This window comes from Anser cygnoides, chromosome 2 (assembly GCF_040182565.1).
Source record: "Anser cygnoides isolate HZ-2024a breed goose chromosome 2, Taihu_goose_T2T_genome, whole genome shotgun sequence".
In the NCBI taxonomy this organism is placed as follows: domain Eukaryota; kingdom Metazoa; phylum Chordata; class Aves; order Anseriformes; family Anatidae; genus Anser; species Anser cygnoides.
In genome coordinates, this window is record NC_089874.1 from 74,597,016 (window position 1) to 74,618,868 (window position 21,853).

At 39.5% G+C, this 21,853-nt stretch overlaps 1 protein-coding gene across 2 annotated transcripts in view; it reads right to left on the bottom strand.

Moving 5' to 3' along the window:
• Window positions 1–21,853, bottom strand: part of MYO10 (myosin X) — a 163,742-nt gene that overhangs the window by 69,019 nt on the left and 72,870 nt on the right. For both annotated transcript variants that reach the window (XM_066992486.1, XM_066992487.1), the window contains exons 4-9: window positions 10,535–10,722; window positions 3,561–3,695; window positions 2,083–2,207; window positions 998–1,011; window positions 784–868; window positions 32–135 (exon numbers count right to left, since the gene is read on the bottom strand). In XM_066992486.1, coding sequence (XP_066848587.1) covers window positions 32–135; window positions 784–868; window positions 998–1,011; window positions 2,083–2,207; window positions 3,561–3,695; window positions 10,535–10,722 — 651 coding nt within the window. The remainder of the gene's footprint in view (window positions 1–31; window positions 136–783; window positions 869–997; window positions 1,012–2,082; window positions 2,208–3,560; window positions 3,696–10,534; window positions 10,723–21,853) is intronic.

A 21,853-nucleotide genomic window follows, 5' to 3' on the forward strand; every position in this document is an offset into this window, starting at 1 on the left:
TAAAGCATAAAGAATTAGTGAAACAACTCACAATGACTTCTTTGAAAGAATCCTTGTCACTGATTGTCTTATCCGCTATGCATCCAGACTGATTCAGGTAGTGGTAGTTCTCCGGTACAGATAAGTAAAAAGCATCTGATGAAGGGTGAGAATAGGAGGAATGAAAAAAAAAATCCACAGATTAATATGTCAGAGCTACACAGTTCACAATTCATCTTCTTCTCAGAAATTATGACAATGTAGCGAATAACATTTTATATTAAAATTAAACGTGGTGTTTTATTTTGCTTTGTTTAGCTGTACAATGGAGATAATTCTATTTTTTAGCATGCAAAGACAGCAGGCCCAAAGGCAGACACTGAGACAGCTTTAGGCAAATTTGCACATATACAAATGTCATTTCTTTTGTTCAGTAGATTTATTCTTTATGAGAGAGGATTAGAGGAACCAGAATTCTTCTCTTTGTTGCTGTGGAGTTATTTAGTACCAGCAAAAATATGCAACTTGAACATAGTGAAGCATGTATGTCCCTGAGTAATTTTCCCAGGGCCACAGAAGAAGCTGAGAGAAAAATGACCCACAGCTTGGTGACATTCTTCAACTAAGCAGGTTACTTTATCAGGTAGAGCTCAAATTCATGCCCAGTGAATTCCAGCTGAATAAATAATCCATTTTGCTGCTTGGCTTATTGAGTTTCTGCAGTTATATTCTCTGCTGCTGTCACTGTGGCTGACTGCTAACAGAAAGCCACTACAGTTGTGTGACTTGAGCTTTGCCACTCACCTTTCTCTCTCTCTTCTACCCCTGCCAGCAGAGCATAGAATATATGATAATTTCTTTCCCCAGGGTTTTGTCTTACTACACGGTTCTGTCAAAGTAAAAAATAGTTTTTATTTAAACAGCCATTTTCAAGCAGAACTTTTTTTTTAAATCTTCAGATACAAAGAAAATATTAAATCAAACTAAATTAACTGAGCATGAACAAATGACAACTTACTTTTTCCAATAAATCTATAGCAAAGAACAAAAACTCCAGTCAAGGAATAAAACAAAACGCAATTAACACACAGGCTATTTTTAATTTTAATTCTTTCATTTGAGACAGTAGGAAGAGTATCATGGTCTTTTCTTACTACGTGCTTTTTACCATAATAAGATTAATAAAGTAGCAACAATGGTAATATTACAACAGTTACAATATGGATGTGTTCCCAAACCTTCTCCTTTCATCCCACCAAAACTGGACTTGTCTTTTCCTGCATTTTAAACAGCATCTACTTTCCTTTAATTTGTCTTTTATCTAAAGCTTGGGAGCAGCCTTAAGGATGAAATTTGTTCCACTGCAAAAGCAACTTATGTTCAAAATACTAGGCAGGATTTCAGAAGGTGAAGCCACGAGTATATTTCCCCCAAACAGAGAGGCAAGATGTAAAAAATTTCTACATCGGTTACTCCAGGTACTATTTTGAAACAGCAAGCAGAGTCCGTGATCTCCCTGTCTAGTCAGCTGTGTTTTCATCTATACAGCTTCCCATCCCCTGGCTGTATTCCTCATCCTCATTCCGCGCACCTCTGGTGGAGCTGACTCATAGTCTAATTTTCCAAATCTAAGGACAAATCATCAGGACAAATCAAGGACTTGACCCACCCACCCTCACACTGCAGAAACTCAGCAGCTCTTCTCCTTCAAGTACTTTTCCAGTAACTGAGAAATTAATCTTCAGATAAAATGAACGAGGGAAATAGCTGACAACTGAAGTTATCCCCAAGAACTAAGGCTCTGTTAGCTCACTACTTAGGAGCATGCAGGTGAACCACTCTAAGCAGCAGCAGTACAAAATTATGGTCCTCTGAGAGTATACACATCGTGCCCTACCACAAATGAATGTTTACACAAACACATGAAGGATTTGGTGTTACTACTTCTTTTTCCCAACGTAAATCAGGTCAATTTAACTGTGCATGTTTCAGAATAGGGTGAAAGGACAGAAGAGGGTACATGCAACTTCGCTCTCAGCCCTCCACAGAGGAGGTACATACAGGTTGTCTGCAAACACAAGACAAATCACCAAACAAGGATACAATCTATAATTTTTCCTCCCTGAATGTTTCCTTTCTGACAGATGTTCAGCTGAATAAACTTCCCAAAGCGACTTGAGTTGTTGTTGTAAACAGTCTTCGCATTGCCAAAAGCTTCCATAATTGGACTGTGAAAATACAGAATGACAGAAGTGTTAAAGCGTGACCAGAATGCTGACAGTTTCACAGGGGACTGGTGAATGGGATAGCACTTGGTAAAGCCTACTTCTGACACCTTCCTCAGCCATAATCTACATCCTCAGTACTACCTTCAATTTACTAACAACAGACATCTCAATTTTCTACCAAGATATGAAAGTATTCAAGAACAAGAAGACTGATAGTCCTAAATTACTCAGCAGCTTAATCTGTAACTGTGCAAAAGACACAAGCAATTCTCATTATAGTACTCAAATCATAGAAATAAAAAATCTCAGTGCATGCAAATTGCTATACAGATGTAGGGAAAATAGTCCTTATCCTAAGGCAATTAAAAAAACAAAGATACAGCAGAATAAAGATAAAAAAGAGATTAAGCATAATAAACAAAGGTAATAGCACCTCAAATTGTCTGTTTTTTAAATAGCTTAGACCCATGTGTTATTTCGTTTGAGCACTGATTGCTTTTTACTCTTGTGTAGAGAGTCCACCTTATCTGATGCATTTACTCATGTGTCTTATCAGTTCTCCTTATTCTCCCTTTAGCACTTGCACGCTTTATCCTCACTGTGCTGAATATTGTTCTTCCTTACCTGCAGGCCATACAAACCAATAGTTTCTTCCTCCCATTACCCATTTCCCTCACTGATTATCTGAATTCAGCTACAAATAAAAAATGAAAGCCACCACTAAATAGTCCTTCTCAAAACCATGAATCTTTTTGCTTCATCCCACTGTGCTCACATCTCTCTGAGAGCATCCAGATGATCAGTCAATTATAAGTTATTTAATTAATTACTACTCCATCAGCAGTACAGACAACTCCTATAAAAACTAGTGAGCATGCATTGTATTGCACATGTAGAGGGACCGTCACTAAACTTTTTCTCAGCGATTCAGTCTTTTCCTAAAAATGAGACCAAGACAATACCAGCAATAATTTGCACAATCCTACATTAGGAAGTAAGCAAGGTTACTTGATTCATTAATGAGCAGTAAAAGTAGTAAAATATTCAGAGCAGTAAAAGGCATATATATGGGGGTTTCAAAGTAGCAAAATACTCTCCAGTCCTTCAGAGCTGTCTGAAGTGCCTGGAGACCATCAAGCAATTTCCAACCAACCAATTTTCTGTTAAACTTACCACACCTTAATAGGTGTTACGTGAAACAGCAATAGGGCCTCTGGTACCAAACAAAACCAAAATTGTGTTTTTCCATTAACCCAGGTTTGAAGTACTTTCATCTTCTAAGACTGTCTCACCTCTGTTAACTGACCCTTTGTCCAACACCCAGGGCTACATGCACACGTATGAAGGGAGTACCTGCTCTCAAGTATAGCTTGCTCCACACAGGAGGTCTTCTCTCTGCAAGACAGTTCCAGCGAATGTTGGCTCATTGCAGACAAGAACTTGAGGATCAGCTTAGTGCTTTCTGTCTTACCAGCACCACTTTCACCACTGAAAGAAGAAGAGGAGGAAAGTGTTTTGATGGTTCTAGCTACCAGGGAAGAAGTCCTTTACATGGCCAGCCCTCCAAACTCTCAACTCCTGGAGGTCAGGAAGTCTGGTGTGATTAGTTACAATTCTCAAACAGCAACAGAATACGCCTTTAAACTTGCTGAATATGACATTCAGAACAAAATTCAAGCTATTCTTAGACTTTATACCACTTTCCAGATGGCATTTTAAGGCATTTATTGCGTAAAGATGTACACAATATCCATGAGGCAAAGAGCAGCTCTCTGAACACATACCATCCAACAGTTCTCATGAAAACTGAAAAACAAAGTTAGCACAAAGGCACAGCAAAGCTCAGTGAGAAAGTCCAGAGTACGAAGGTTTCCCCAGCGTGAGTTAGGCTGGGAAAGTTTGGGATTATCCTGCAGCAATCTAGCTAAGGAGGGAGTCCTGCCATGAGGAGGATGTCAGATACCAGTGCATACAGGTTACTACTGTAATTAACACTGATATTCATAGTAACTTACATGTTCTTTAAACTTTTTATATACCTATCCAAATGAACTATATTTATGAGTTCAAAATAATTGTCACCTCTCAGAGATGTAAAATCTCTCCTCTTAACTGACAGAACAAAGCTATTTGATAATGCTACACCGGCGTTTGAAAAAAAAAAAAAACAACTATTAATAAGCAATCTTGCTGATACAGCAGAAAGCAATGCACTCAATTTCTCTGCAAAACAAATGGTCTAAAAAGATAAGGTGTAAATTTGGCTTGTTTCCCCAGTATTGTTTCCCTTCGATTATGTAACTTTATAACTAAAAGCATACTATGAGCCTTTAAGAAACATAGCCTGCAGTTAAAGTTTGTCCAGTTTGCTTACTTTTCAAGTGAAGTCATAGCATTATATTCTATGCTATAGCCTAATTCCTAGTTTTCCTAATTTCTAATTAAACTGTACCTAATTTTGGTTTACTCCCAATGAAAGGAGGTGTATTTTGGTCTTAACCTACCCTTTTCATTGTAGCAAGTGGGAGTTTTGTCACTGGCTTTGATGGACTACAACTGAGCACGTGGAGCAAGTTTAATTGAGTTGACAGTCGTTTGTTGTGCCATTATTGAGTGCTGACCCTGGTGATTTTAGGTCATGGCAAAGGATAATGATGCTTTCTAGTACAAAGCAAGTAAGAAAGGTACAGCCTGAGGAAGCAGCATGTAATTTTCCTGCAAATGAATTCCAACTATTACAAAAATCACCAGGGAAGAGGCATTCAGAATACAAAATGAGATACAGAGTTTTGTAGCTGAGATTTAAGTGTTTCCCCCAAACAATCACCAGATCCTTAAGACGTTTCATAAAACTTAATACAAGATACGCTATTTGCTGAAATGTTCCAGAATGTATGATTCATCATACTTCTACTATCTCCAATTCTGTAGTATTTTTAATTTAGTTTTACCCTTGATGTCTGGGACTCCAAATTATAAATACCTTCCCCTAATGCTTTTTCAGTATTCATCCCCTTTCTCTTCGCAGGCCAGCACCCACTCATGCTCAGGCCAACAAAGCAAGTATTTAATATTCCATTTATCTAATACTGTCTCCCTGTACACCAAAGGACTAGCAAAACATTGCTACTTCTGGTTTTGAAAGAGCTTCACAAATGCCAGCATCATCTTTGCCTGATGCAAAAACCTTAATACAGCAACACACACCTCTTCCTGCCTAAATTCTCACCCTCCAAGCCAGGTAGATAGCATACATGCAGTACATAGCTCAACATCAAGGATCTGGATGCCATGAAAAATATCTGATCTTCTGCTGACAACATCCTTCCTCTGCCCACATCTTCCATCCTATGCTCCAAAGGAGCACCTGTAGTTCTGGGGAAGCTGAGACCCACCCCCGAGTAATCAAGAACAATTCTTGAATAGAGATGGTCAAAGTTGACGGGAAATACTTCCCATGCTTATTTCTATCATAGCTAGTATCTACACAATTATATCTTCTTGATTTTTTTTCTTAGAATGTGACAGGCTCAGAACTGGGTCAGGACAATGACCTACCTGCCCACTGCATACCTCTGATGGCCTCCAAATGGAGATGCCCAGGAAAGACATGGTCTGTATTTCCTTTCTGTGTTCTTCCAGCTTCCAGTCATTTGCTGTTCAGAGGGCTGCAGATCTAGACCCCAGTTTCTGTGTGTTTTGTAACCTCAATGAATTTATCTTCTATGAGTTTCTACATGAGCCAATTCTACATACAATCATGCTATACTTCTGATTACAATTTTTTGGCCTGTGAACTACCTCCAGTTCCACAAAATTCTCTTGGATATAAAGCAAAGGGAAAAGGGCTTGTACATAGTACTCAAGATACGAACAAAGGATGGATTTACCCAATAATCTCTATTTTGTTCTCTATTCATTTATTAGTAAGCACTTGATTCTATATAGTTCTACAACCACTACCAAACATTAGGTGGATGGTTCCTGGACCCCTCTAGCATGGCAGTAAGATCTCATTCCTACATGGTGTTGCTCAGCTTGAGACATGATCTTCTGCACATCAAGTTGGCTCTATATCATTCCTTTGCAAAATGCTTTATAAAAATATCATTAACCAGATGAAAACAAAGAACAAGCACACTAAACTTCAAGGTTGTTTACTCAACCTCTTCAGTACATACACTGGCAGTAGATTAAATTGGTCTTTCAGACTCCTTACAAAACCTACATCTACAAAGATGCTGCTGAGGCCATTAAAAGAAGGGTGAATTTTTTAGTACCCAGTCAACCTTTTGAGCAACTCTTTACTCCATGAGTTTAAGTGCCCAGCTTGTTTCACATCACTATATTCAGTATTCTGAATATACTGTGTGACAGAAACCTGCATGGCTCTCACTTAGGAGATCTTTAACCTTCCTCCATGACTTGTTCTACCCTGGGCATCTCACAAAGGGCACAGCAGTCTGAACTCTGGACTGCTGCAATGGAAAAAGGGTCACTATGAGACACTTCTCTTTCTGAAGGACATAATGCAAGCGAGGCTGTATCAACACAACTGTAAATCACTTCTCAGTTCTGTCTTCTGGCTTTAAATCCCCAAAGACAGATAGACACAGAATAGCTCCCCTCAGCAAATACTGTTCTTCAAACACACAAGTGAATTGTGGTGTGTCAGTCTCATAAGAAAGTTTTCCCATCACAAGCCTGGGTCTCACCCAAAGAGCAGTTTGTTTTATGTTGATCTTCAAGCTAAAGAACAACAACAAAAATGTCAAGCCATCAGATGATAACAAAGAGAACAAACTGCTGTCAGACTGTGATTTCCCAATCGTGCCACCAACTTGAATATAATTCAGGGTGACTCTTGCTGTTCCTTGTATTGGTCTGCACGTCTTCTGAGTGCTTTAAAGCAGAACTACTATCATTGTATCAGAGAGAAGAGTGTTTCCTTGCATGTGTATGGACTAGACCACCTTAAACAAAGCAGCAACAAAAATAAAACCAAAAGATATTTTCCTATTCTTACATTAAAGGGGAGTGGGGACTTGAACTTAGTCCCAACTCGTGAACATGTCATCTAACCACTGGGGAAATGAGTTTCTTCTCTTGATCAAGACAAGCTGCTTGACTGCTCCTTGAGTACAAGGGACTCCCCCCTTGTGCTCCTGCTGAGGCACCCAGATTTCTGACCGGCCAGTCAGCTCAACTGGTGGGCATGCCATTTCACTTTCTGTGAATAGCAGCCATGCCAGCTGAAAAATCAGAATACATTAATAGTTTTTAATGCATTTGTGGTAGCATCAAATTTAAATTGAAAGGCTTTTTTTCCTGTTTTGTTTTAAATGAAACTGGACTTTGATGTAAGATTGAGATCAACATGAAACTAAACATTTGTTGATGTAGACATTTTTGCAGGAAAACTTTAGTTCAATAACCATATAAGCATCTTTTAGCCTGGAGAGTGAAAATACCATTTTACATCTGCATTAATATTCTGGTGCCCAGGCTGTGCACAGCTTCTTCAACATGCCATTTTGTTGACATTTTAGGCTGCAAAGTCTTCTGTATGCAGCAGTATAATGAATTAAAATAAGCTTGTGTAACAGAACAATAAATAAACATCTTTAGATGACTCCATTTAATATTCTCTCTTCCATATCTCCTCCTTTTTACCTTTGCTGTCTCGTTATACTGTAAAAATGGTCTCAGATTTCTATTACATTTTGAGTCACAACTGATGACAGCTGTTGATCCAGGTTCTTTCCTTAACCCTCTTATCTTACCCCATACAGAAAAATATTCCAACTATTTCAACAGTCCAGAAGCTTTTTATTATTATTTTACAGGTTTTTGAAGCCAATACCACATACATTAGAAAGCAGCTCCAAAACAAAACTGAATTATATCTAGATGCCAGCAGGGGGCACTGTAAGTCCAGAGAATCACAAGTATTCAGTGCTTTATTTCACAGGACTGTTTGTTACAGGAGCTGTTGAGTCTTCTGATTCCTGTATGAGGAGCAAGTGAAAACTGCACATCAGAATGTGAAAGTTACTCTAATAATTGACTCAGCTTAATTGGATGTCACTGCTTAATGTGTTTTTCTGATTGGAACAAAGTTTTCCTTTGTACCATGCCCTCAATAGCATGCTTTAACTTTTGGTTATCGCTGAAGTGGTCAGGCAGTTGAACTTGATGAACTTCGCAGGTCCCTTCCAAGTGAACTATTCTATTCCATCTCTTACATGAAATGCAAGACAAAAACATTTGCCTGATTTCAGACGTGGAAGAGCTCCACTGGACCAGATTTTCAAATGCCAGCAGTAACCAAGAAAGCCTGACAGTGACTTGTTGCAACATCTCAATCTAAACCAGTAAAAGATACAGGCATGAGCAGAATGTGGGAGATGACTAGCAAACTGCTATACTTTAAATTCTGATGCCTCAAACTAAGAATGCAATCATGGGAACTTTTGAAAACCGTTAGTGATTAAAAAAAAATACTGGTCCAAGTCTTTCACAGATACAGCAGATAATACTGCTTTAGGAAAGTAGATTTTACTTTTTATTTTTTATTCTGAATTGCACGTTCCTTCATATTTTGTAGAAATAGGAAACACCTGTATAAGATTGTATTATGGCACTTCTCTGAAACATGGAACTTACGCAGATCGTTGCTTAAACCCATGGCCAAAGTAAGCTATTTTAAAAGGGACTGCTAGGGTAAAACTTCTCCATATTATGGTTTATCTGTACCAAGGTTTACAGAGCAGGGACTGCTGGAGACTCCTCTGGAACACTAGAGACCTCTGCTTGCTTCCTTTTTAGGACACAACATGCTTTCCTCTTGGCAGCTTGTGAGGAACTGGAAGGAAAGGTAAAATACGTGGGCCAGTACAGAATAAAATTAACAAAGATACTAATGGCTACCTGCTAGGCACCAGAAATTATTTCAGACCCCAAATCTCAAGTATGTGGGTTGTTCACAAGTAATTAGCTGACATTACACCATGAAATAACAACTCCAGTCTATCTAATTTCACAAAGATCTTCATGCATTTCACTTGGAGTGTCATCTGGACTCATCTTTTAATGTACAGCACTACATATTAAATTAAAAACAACAACAACAACAAAAAAGTTGAAAATTGAAAAAAAAAACACACAGCCCACCTGTGTCTTTGTCATTACCAGACAAGACCTGCCCAGAGGAAAGAGCAGGCAGAGACTGAGACCTGAGAGCTTTCAGAAACTTAAAAACAGACCTAGCTGTGTTGCACCTGATCTGCATTTCTAACAACAGCTCGTGTGCTGAACTACATGCGCCAAATCCTCTTCTTAACCAGGAAACCTTGCAAATTGTTCTGCAATTTTAAAAGCCTGTAGAAATTGCCTATTGCAAAAGGTGTTGCTCTCACTTTGCCTCATCCCCTCTCTGCCCCGATGGCTGACAAGTGCTTTGGTCCCCCTGCTGTCGCATGGGCTCCCACAGAGTTCAGGAGACAGCCAGTATCATGTCACCTTGTGCCTGAGTACACTTTGAAGACATTTGCTTGTGCTGTTGGCTGCAGGATGGCGAGAGCAAACAGGCACAAAAATACTGCAAAGGGGAGAAAGGAGAGGGAGGGGAAACAAATTCTCACTCCATCATGCATCAGCCCCTGTACGGAACCTGAAGGTGCCACACTGCGATTGCCAACAAGCTGGTCCTGCTGATCTGGTGAGCGAGGATTTGGTTTCCCCTGTGCTTGTGTGAGCCAACGCAGCTGAGCTGGCAGGCTGGGGGGAAAGGGAGCCACACCAGGCAAAGAGCTGGCTCTGTTCACTGCTCTTCTGAAGCCAGAAGGAAGGAGGAGCTGAAAACTGCTAAAAGCTATTGAAATGCCAACTGCTCTCAATGTACATTAGCAGCAGTGAGATCCTGAGCACCAGTGATGCAGTGGATCAAATGGGAGGCTATTAAAATGCCATTAAATTAAGGCACAATAAGATTAAGAAAGTAAAAGTGATCAGGCAGCTGAAATAGGAAGGATTTTCTCTTTTGCTGTCGTTATTTACAGCATTTCTCAAGACTGGTATAGATTTATTTATTTTTTTCCCCCTCTAGATGCAGGTTTGGGGTATAGTGGTGACAAATTACTGAGCTGCAAGGGATGCTTTTTAGAGGTCTGCAGAATAATGAGTTGCAATTTCAAAGATCTCTGCCCAAACTGATGGTTTAAAAGCCTGCTTTCTTTTGGAATTTTCCTCTTCATTCAGTCTGAATAGCTGTCTCTTAACCACCTTGAGGTACACCGTCAGGGATAATCAAAGCAGCAGCCATTTACCTGATGAGGATACACTGGTTGTCGTGACGCTTCCAAAGGCAGCGGTAGCACTCGTTGGCCACAGCAAAGATGTGAGGTGCGATCTCTCCCATGTGGTGCTTGCTGTATCGCTCCATGGCAGCGCAGTCATACAGCCCTGGGATGGTCTTGTAAGGGTTCACAGAAGCAACTATGGAACCGATGTACGTCTGCAAGCACAAAATCCCCCAGAGCTGTTATTAGAGATGGGGTAGAGCAGAATAACAGACCTCACAAATGAAAGACAGTAAACACATTTGCAAAAGCCTACCAATCCTCATGGAGTTTGGATAAAGTTGGCTAGTAGTTCTCCCCACTTTTGTTCTTTGAACAAGAGCAACAGAAGGGTAAAAACTGTTTCCACTTCTCCGGGTTTTCATGCTTACCCTGTCTACAACACAGAGCTTCCCAGCTCAGGATTAGTCCCTGCATTAATGCTATTTACTGCTGCGCAGGAGCATCAACGAGCACCAGTGAACATGTGCTTTTCACACATTCTTAGGGACTTTATGAACTTTCCAAACATGACTGTATCCATAGGTCCTGAGCACTGCTGCAAAAGTCTGCTTTTCTATGCACAGTATCAAAATCCTTCTCTGCTCCCCATTTTTAAAATTGGAGTATCAGGCAACATGGTAGACACTAGCATCGTTACAGGGTAACAGGCCCTAAGAAAAGTACATGAACTGGCAGATGCTGCCAAAACACTAAATTTATGCAACTTAATATACTACTGCTTTGATGCACAATGGCAACTGACACGACATTCCATTTCTCTCCTGTTGCAATTAGAGAGCACATCAGTTAAAACCACCCAGGTAGTAGCTTATACCCATTCCCATTGCCTTAACTCATTAAGCTGTGGTAACGTGATCATGTACAACAGCCTATTTGCACTGCTACTCATTTTCTGTCTTTTCCATCTGCTTCACAGTCATCGTCTAGCCACCTGAATATATTTTTCAAATAAAATCAAATTACGTGAAGCAGGAGATAACGTTAAGCACACTATCTCCAGAATTTCCAGTACATTTCTGGGGCACATAAAATTAATTGATATAGCATATGCGGTGTTACCACTGTGATACTAATTTCACTTTGTTAAGCACTCTGAGGTTACACACCAGAAAGTAGCACCTGGTTTCAAACAGCCCTGCTGTGGCCTTACAAAGATCTGGGCTGCAGCTCTGTAGCACGGTCCCTGTGTACATACAGATGCTCTGTCAGCAGATAACCCTGTCATCACCAACAGGAATTGGCTATGAAGCTCACAGTAGGGCTGGGTCTCTCTTCGTGTATGCAGCACCTTATCCTCAGAGGGCTCCAGGAAGGGGTCCCATGTCCTCCACCTGCAGCATGTCCTCCAACAAGGCACCACAGGGGCACTTGTAAAGACTCACCGACCACCAGCTCCCTCATGCTTTCCTCTCTTTCAATCTCTTCCATGTCTCCACAGCATTTGTGTTCCACATCTACCTGCCTCCTTTCTCTTCTCCTTAATTAATAAGTAATTATCACTGTGTATCTGCTCTCCTTTCTCACTGTTATCCTGCTGCTTTATTTCCCATTATCCATCTGCTTCATCCGCTGTTAGGCCCAACACTAGTAGCAGCTTTTGCTACGGGGACTACAGCGATGTCCTTGAAATGATGACAATTTTATTAGATGCAAGGGGAATGTTCCTCCTCACTGTAACTGACGTGTATTTTACAGAGCTGTGAGCTCTCAGTCTGTATGTTTTATGAAACTGCCACACTGTACAATAGCTTGTAAGGTTTCAGTTAGAGGAAAGATCCCATTTCAACACGAGATTGTATCACAGGGCAATTAGAGCATTGAGACAACAGTTTAATTTCCTGGGATCATCTCCTCTTGGGTTCTTAAATAACTAATGAGCAAGTCTCTAGGAACAAACTTCTTCAGTTTGATATGTATTTCAGCACAGATTGCATGGGCAGAGATATATATATAATATTTAATTACATGAATGGTTTATTGGTCAATGCCTGCACTGTAGACTGCTATGGATCCACCTCTTTACCTTACTAACAAGTCTGACTGAAGTCAGAAGTAGGAATAGTAACTTGAGGCACACCATCAAACCAGACACTACAGCAAACAACCAAACATACAAACACTGGTACCACCCAACTTTATAACTGTAAATACCCACTTTACAGCTTCTGCGTGGTCAAGCACATAACAGACCACCACCACAATACTCCTTCTCCGTCTTCCAGTGATAAAGCACTGGCAAAAAGCACCACTGCTGACTACAGTGCAACTCTTCTTGCGTCTCCTATTTCAAACCCTGCGTATCATGAGAGCAGCCCACTTCTGCACCAGCTCTCTTGACGTGAGACGATCTTTCCCATGGCTTCACCAAAACTTTTTCAAAATGACACAGGCAGTTCCAGATCTGTGAGCAGGTTCTGTTCCAAGAGTCACTTGCTCCAACACTCCCAGGTTTGCTACTTTTCCTGTCCACTCACCATCCCGTGCTCTTACTAGCAGTAGAATTTCACTGACACCCAGTCCCACTTTTGCCAGCCTCCACCCTGGCACCCCAGGAGCCCCCCAGTCAGGGAGCTGGGGCACAGTCAGACTCACAGACAGGGAGCAGGTGCCAGCAATTCACCCTGTCCCATGCAGGGCTCTGCCTCCGTCCCCTCAGGAATCCCATCAGCCTCCCCATTCAATCGCTTTCTCTGAGGGCAGACTTTCCAGTTTTGCAAGTGCAAGCACATTAGCAGCAAGCAAAGCGGGGTGCAAAGATGCACAAAAAAGCACAGGGCTGTTAAGCTATCTCCCAAGCATTTTTCCTGCACCAGGCATCATTCATACTGCAAATTACAGCAGTTACCAGTCAAAAGTAGGAACTCTGAATTACTTTATTACGCTAACCTTGCAAGGCAGCTGCTTAGATGAAATTTCAGAAAAGGTGTTTTCATGTAAGAATGTCACTTCCACTTTGCTTAAAAGAGAGTGAATTAATTCTTCTCTTTGTTCTTTGCAGTTTCTAATCTGATTCTTGCAGTCAATAATTGCTTATTTTAACGAAAGCACTCCAAAGCAGTTATGAATGGGAAAAATACTCGTGTCTGCCAGAGTACTAACAAGCAGACAAGGTTTCTGAAAATTTCCTGCTGAAAAAGTCTGGGGTATTTCAAAGAAGTACCGTGTAGGGCTTCTGTCGCAAGACTGGTTTCTTTTGTTATAGACTAAACCAGCAACAATTCATTATCAGATCACCACTAATAAATAATTTTGAATCCAGAAATAAGAGTAATTCAGTCTGAATCCCAACGTGGAGCTTTGATTACCTTACTAAAAGGTTAGCCTCCTTTTCTGATTAATTTTTTACTGAAATTTTACATTGGTAACGCATCTCCCAAAACACTTCTGGTCACAAACTACAGACACTCCTGCTCCCCCTTTAACACAAAAAGAGGAAATGAGATTGTTTGCTGATCCTCTAAAATGACTTCCAAAATTAGAAGTTCAAGCCCTGTCTTCTCAGCTAGACATTCAGTTAGATGATGGCATCACAAGAGTCAAAATGAAAGATGTACTTAAGTAAAGGAAGAGATTTTTCATCAGTTCTCTAAATGCTTTGTTTTGCTTGTTGCCTTCTGAGAGCAATCAGTTTTAAACCTTATGTGTAGAAATCAAACACTCAAGAACAACTTGGTTCTTTAATATGGTTCAAGAGCTCACAAAGATTTCCGACACCCACAGAAATACTCCAGAAAAAACTATAAATCATCATAGTAGTCTCATCTAACAGTACAGAAGTTGTATTGGTTAAAATAGTATCTTTCAAGTTAGTTTAAAATGATGAAAAACAAGTTTGCAATAGTTTAGCTAAATATATTTTTACGTCTTTCTCTCCCATCTAGAAAACGTGTTCTAAATAAAAGAGGAAAAAGTAGAATTTGGAATTTCCCCTTCAAAAATTTTTTTTTTCAACTTCTCTTACACAGAACAAGCAACAAATAAGGAAGCAGCCCTAGCGCACAATCACTTCATTAATCCTATAAGCCAAACACACTGTGTAGATCAGGACCACCTTTGCCCTCCATCTTTTCCTCTTTTCACAAAATCTTTTCTGCATACGTCCTTTCAGCCTTGCTCCATGTCCAACCATCATCCACCTTCCATTTCTTCCCCTCTCATGCCAAGACTCAGGCATCTCCTCCACGATAGCTTTTTTATTCCCAAGGATTCTTTAATGATCTCTGTGTTTTACCCAAGCCTGCTTTTCCCATGTAAGGTCATCAATTTTATCCCACACTGTTTTTCTCGTGACCTCTCTTCACCCACTACATCAATGTACTCCTCTGTAATTCCCTGACTTCTAGTATTTGAGACATCCAATTTTTCCTCCTTTAAAAAAAATAAAAAGAATAGAATAGAAAAGGACTTATCTCGGGCTTTGCATATCATGCTGCAGGGAGGGTGGGAGAAATGGCAGAAGGACTCTGTTGAAGGGTGTTACATGCTGCTCCCAAATGAAGTCTTTGATCAACGATCAGAAGAGAAGCTAAAACTGGTTGCACTATTACAACAGGCATGAAGAGACTACATTCCCTAATTTCAATCATTGTCTTCTTCAGTGACACCAATATCAATATATTTTTCGCAACATTGCTTAGCATGACACTAGGAACATTGGAACTGATCAAACACAGAATTAAGGTGTTTTGTCACAGATACATACATTAACACTAAGATGGCACTCTAGCCATCCAACTCTCTTTTCAGAGCACTTTCAAGATATTCTACTTTGGGCCAAAAAACCTCCTATCCTTACTGCAGAAAACAAAATCATGTTTGCAGATGCATCAAAAACTGTGTTTCCAGACTGTTTTTGTACAGCTCTCAACTTTGTTACAATCATCAATGGAACTGATTCCATGTCTGATGAGTAAGGGCTGTCTGGTTTTAGTTTGGTGGTGGTGGTGTATCAACCTGACCATTTATGAAACAAGTATCATTTTCTGGGCTTGCCATTAATATATAGGAAACTGAAATAAAACTGTAGTGCAATTGGCTCACTAGAAAGCCACTGTCTGGTACCTTCAGATAACAAATGTTAAAAGATCATCCATGTTCCACACAAGCCTCATCTCTCTCATACCTTTTATCATCAAGGCTAGAGTATCACTATCGAATTAAAACACCTGTGCTTTCATAGCACATGCAAATACAGACAGTCTTAAAAGACCACAAAATAGCTGTCAAATTTCTCTATCTTTTCAACACTAAATTTCAAAGTTTCATGACGCAAAACTTGGGAATAAAAGTTTGTTTAATGCTCTAGGCACAGCCTCCATTTTTCCCAATTCTCCCAGGTAAAAGGATTAATTTTAATGGTGACTGCATTTATGCTGAGGTAAAGCTAACTAGGTCAATCACTATACACATATCAGCATAAAAAGGAGAAGGATGGCTGGACTGTATTTTGGGGTGCTTTTTAAGGAAGGGAGCAGAAGGGGCATATGTATGCCATAAGCGGGATGAAAATTAATGCTCTTGTTCACGGTAGGTTCTTGATTTATCCTCTCTGTGGTAAGTATGCCGTGTATTTCGGCTGGTCTTGAGCTAATTTCAGTGGGACGCATTCCAGTTTTCTCCCTAAATTATAAGCTAAAACGTTTGAAGCCAAGCTCCTTTCTTAAAGGCCATAATCAAACTGAATTACTAGACTACAAGTTTAGATGTTTTCAACCAATTGAGCCATGTCTGTGATGTAAATGTCATACTCTATAATCATCCTTACATGCTTGGGCTTCTGCAGCCCTTACCATGTTTGGTGACTCATGGTGGGTTTCCATCAGCCCAAATTTACATCAGCTTTACTTTTCTTTACCACTGTGTTCCTTGTCAATGCGCACATCATTATGCGCACTTATCATATGCACAAATACATTCTCCTTCCTTCTTCTCAAAGTCAGTTGTAGAACTGATTGCAAAATGAGATGTTTTGTGAACACAAAGGCCATCCTACCAACACCGGAGTTAGCGTCCACAGGAGAAGACCTTTTGAAGGGAACCAGGACAGAGCATGTCACTAAGTTCAAGTGCCAGCAGGCAGCTGCCTACATTCAAGACCCACCTTTCAACGTTGTCCCTCTCATTGTCTTCTCTAAGTCTCTTCTCAGACACATTCACACTGCTTAACTGCATTTTCCCACATGCTTTGCTCCACAACGTAAGCTGCATCAGCCTCTTCTATCAGCTACCTCCCTGATGGCCCCTTCCCCTCCTGTGCCAAGAATAGATCAGATTTGTGGAGTAACAGAACAATGCATTTTCAAAGCCAGGCTTTATTCTTGTTTTCGCTGGCACAGCTCGCGGCAAGATTCTGGAATAACTTTGAAATATTTATACATGATTTCAGATGATCAGAGGCAACTGTTGGGCAACAACATTCCCATTTAATTGCAACTTTGTCTGTTGCGTTCACTCTTCAACTCTATTAAAGTGACCTTATGCTTCCATCGGTACCGAGCTTTAACCTACACCATCCGGTTCCCAGGCCTCTCTAAGGACAAAGGCTATGTTACCTTTTCATGAAGAAAGCAGTACTTTGCAGCCCAGCTACCTTTAACTTCTAAACTATGCTAATCCTTCCACTCCCCACAGCTTCAACCTTGCACATTGATAGCGACCCTGTTCTAGACAGCTAACTGAAGCTAGAAAATCTTTGTGTTTCTTCAGGGGTAAAAACTGGGTTTTGTTCACCTTAGCTACCAACAGAAATAGCAGAACAGTGTGCAGCGGCAGCTGTATCTTTCAGCTTAACTCAAGAGAAGGCTCAGAGACAATGAAGAACGTGCATAAAACCAAGACATCTCCACAAGTTGAGATCCACTCCTAACTGATCTCCCCTTGCTTTCCCATTAACTTTTTCCTATGGAACAGACAATTCTATGTGGATCGAGATACTCAAGTAACTTCACAAGTGTTATCCAGAATCTACACAACACCTACAGGATCTCCAATGGCTTTTTCTGGAGGGTACAAGACAAACTGACACTGAAGAAGTGCCCAAGAATATTCAAAGGGTCAAAGAAGAAAAAAAGGTACCTTAAAACCAGAAAAGACAAAACCCAGGTGGGGAATGTGAAACTAATATAATGAAAATTTGATACAAAAGGGTTGTTACAGACTAAGGTAAAAAGTAAAAACATTCTGATGGAAAAGACCATAATATTGACATTAGATGGACACCTTTCCTGATTTAAGAAATTCACCAGTTTCTAATAATTTTTCTCCTCAGTATAAGAAGGACCAAGTCTCCTTGTTCTTTGCTGACTAATACAAGAGAATCTCTACCATTTAGCATGTCTGTCTACTAGATGTCAGGATAATGATCTTCAGCGACCTGCTGCCTAGACTTTTTATATAAAACGTCTACTTCTTATGGAAGAATCTCTTCCATGGCCAAGTGAAGAGAGAAGGTGACCTCCTGAATAAAAAAAAAAAAAAAAAAAAACACAATGTGATCAATCAGGATGAGACATCGATTTTTTGACATTTTCATGTGCAACAATACAGAATGTGACTGTAGGTTTGCTCAATTTCACAGCTTGGCTTTAATGAGTACACTAGCTGAAACCAGAGAAAGCTCCACAAAGAATGTAGACCCCATGGCTCTTCATTTCAAATGGCCTGTGGCCACACATTGGTTCTTCTTCCTGCTTTGTTATTGCACAATGCTCAAATGATTTTTTCAAAGCTGTCTGAAGGTCTAATTAGCCCTCAAGCAAGGGAAAAAAAATGTTCTTACTTCCTATCAATAATCTTGCTAAGATAAAGGGGCTTTTCAGAGAAAACAAATGCAAATGAAAACAAAAACTCTAGTCAATGATATCACCAAAATCAGTGTCTCCAGAACACAGAAGAAATATTTTTAATATAAAGTTTTGAAGATCTGATTTGTTCTGCCTGCAATATTCTGTACTGATATCCAGATTTTTGAAACTACCACACTTTAGGCATTTTAAGGCCTCTTCTACAAAAAATGCTCTTTCAGGAGGCAAGTAGAAAGAACAGAAATCATGCTTTAACAGAGCATGAAAATAGAAACCAAAAGCCTGAGTAACTGAAATGAAGTCAATTCCAGGTAATTTGTTGGATGGCACTGAACTACTGTCAAGGAGCCATGGGTATACAAATCAGCACTAAGATGGCAAACTGTATTAGCAGCCAAAAATCTGTTGAAGGGAATGTCTAGATCCCACTGGCGTTTGAAAAGAAATGTTGACAGACATCAAAAGGAAATAGTTTAAACTGCTTGTGAGAAATGGATTACATCTTTTCAAATGAAGCAACAGTCTCACTATGAACTGTCCACTTAAGCAGGTTGACAACAGCTATAAAATTCTTAATTTAAAATGCTTATCTGTAGCCTTTCTAGTTTTAAACCGCTGGAATAAGGCATTTGGTCTGTGTAGCACTAGCAGTAAATTTTGTGCAGCTCACTTTACAGTCAAAGCCCAATTCATGTTAAGAAAACACGTGCTGGTGACAGACAAGTGGCTTAAGTTTCAGAGTTCAAATTCCTGCCCTCCTTTGTGGATGTTTGAGAGTAAATAGACCTTGAAGAAAGGAGACCAACCTTACCTGCAAGCAAGACAAAGGTGCATGCAAAAGTATCCAGCACTATCTACAGTCCAATTGTTTAAAAAACAAAAAACACAAAAAACCTGCAAGTTGGTCTGCTTTCTGTTCTTCTCAGCTCACATCGTTACCAGTGACATTCAATGAGGATGTGGAGAAACCAACGCAAAAAGCAATCCTTCAAATCTAAGAAAACATCAGCAAAACCATCACCAATGCTAAAGTCTGTACAAGATGATAGATTTTTACTTTGGAGTTTTCAATACAAAGGGCTTAGGTCTCATTCAAAACTCATGGAAATAAACAGGAATTTACCCTGTTGACCCTGCATGCATCACTTATTCTTTTACCAGCAAGCCAAATGGAAAGAAAAATAGTGGTACAGAGCAGGCAAAAAGCAAGATTTTTGATATTTTAACAGAACTTTGTCTTCCTCATCACCTCCCTCACTGAAAGAGTCTGTTGATGACAGCCAGTAATATCGCTATTGCACCATACACACATAGCAGGTTATCAGCAAGAACCCAACCTGCTAACTAACCTGCTACGAATTGTAAAAGAAATTTACCTAAAATCAAATTGTGTAGCCATTGTATACATGATAGCTTACTCAATCACAAAGACCTTTCTGAGCAACTCCCTTTTTATTATGTTGACCACAACATTTCAGACCAAAACTTTTGCTAAGATCTGTGCATACGCACCTTAAAAATCTCCAATGTTTTCAGTAGTGAGTTCAGGTAAACTTTTTTTTATTGTTATTATTAGCAGCGTCACAAGTTCAGCAGTAAAGAGCAATTAAAAAAAAAAGAAAAGTTGGTTAACCAACCAATGGCATTTGTTTACTTTACTCATATCGTTACAGCTATATTCTTCCTCTAATATGGATTAAAAAAGAATAATAACAAAATAACGGTAATTGGTCTTTGGCAGACAAATCTTGATATATTTAACTGACCATCTTTTAGAAATAGTGATCACCAGAAATAGATTCCACTAAATTTCCAATTAAAAGCCTGTTGTGTTTACATAAATCTTTGTCTACTGCTCTCCAATAACAGATGTGAAATGGAAGCTGTAATTAATGCTTGGAGACAGGAACTCACTTTGAACTACATTTTGAAAACACTGTCTGATGTAAGCATAACATGCTAATTATAGAGGTAAGTAGCTATATATATATACGCATTTTTCATGCAATCTTAGCAACTGAGCTATTCTGTGCACCTACACTAAAGGAGCTGGTGGGGACAATTATCCCCATTCTCTGCAGTAGTATAGGAGGCACCTTAACAGAAGGTATGAAAAACACAGATTCATCAACGTGACTTTTAAATTTATTTACAGTAAAGTATAGCATTTAAATAAACAGAAGTTTCTTCAGTGGCCAAACAGCAGATCCTACAAACTGATTACTTGGAACTGCTCTAGAGTATCAGATATGTGTAGAAAGAAACTGTGCAATTACAGCTAGTTTGCAGATAAGACTATAATAAATGCTGTTCTAAGAGCCAGTGAAATAACTAAGGATTTGGCCTAAATGTATATGTACAATACTAGCGTTTATATATATGTTTTATAGTAAATAAGATTTATGTGGAAGCAAGGAAATGTTTTGGCCTCTTTTCAAAATTTACTTGTTACTTGACAGCATTACTGAAAATGCGACAGAAATCCAGATTACCAGGTGGCTTAAATTGTCATTGTTCTTCTTTTGCCAATGGCCCACACTTATTCGGATTACAGATAATGGTAGGCCAAAGACCAAGGCTGTTCGGCTGTCAGCATGCTGTAGAGGTACTTGATACACATTCTTTTAAGGTCGAGTTTTCTGCAGGTTCTACAGCTTCCAAGTTCTTCTGCATAATCATGACAATTTTTGTCTTTCTAATAAAACATTTTGGAGCTACCGTCTTTTACTGATTTTCTGTTGTTTGTCCGCCTCTACCTAAAACTTGTGTCCATGGTAAGGACATCCAAACAGGAGTGCTTTCAGATTCCTGAAATTACATCTCTCTTACTTTGTTCAATTAACCAAGATATCAACGTGCATTGCGATTTTCCCTGTAAAAACATGCACTGACATCTGCTTCCTGTTGACATGGCACTGTTGACAGAGCAACTGCACTGCTTCTGAAATGAGTTTTTCTTTACTCAGAAAAAAAAAAGAATATGCAAAAACCTAGACAAACAAGTCACAGACAGCAACTGACCTATATACTGAAGTGTCTTAGTCTGCAAACATTATTTGGAGGAAAAAAACCCACCACGACAGTGGTTATCGATTAATACTGTACAAACAACAACTAGTTCCCTCAGGGAACCCTCATGACTTCAAGGGAGATAAACATGCAATAATTAGATGATTTAACAAACTACGACTGAATATGCTGCTAAAGCAAATAAGCATAAATGGATTTTTAAAAGGTATATTAATTTACTCATACATTGATTTTAAGAACAGATAAATGAGCATTCCATATTTGTTGCTTCAGCTGAAGAGACAAAGAAAGCCAGCCACAAACACTGAGCTCCTAATTACCACCATCCTCCTCTGATGTGGATGTGGCTGCTATAACATTACATGTCTACGTGGCTGGTACAGAAGTTTTTTTTTTTTTATAAAGACACACACAAACCTAACAGATGGTTATAATTATTGGTGGGCAAGCT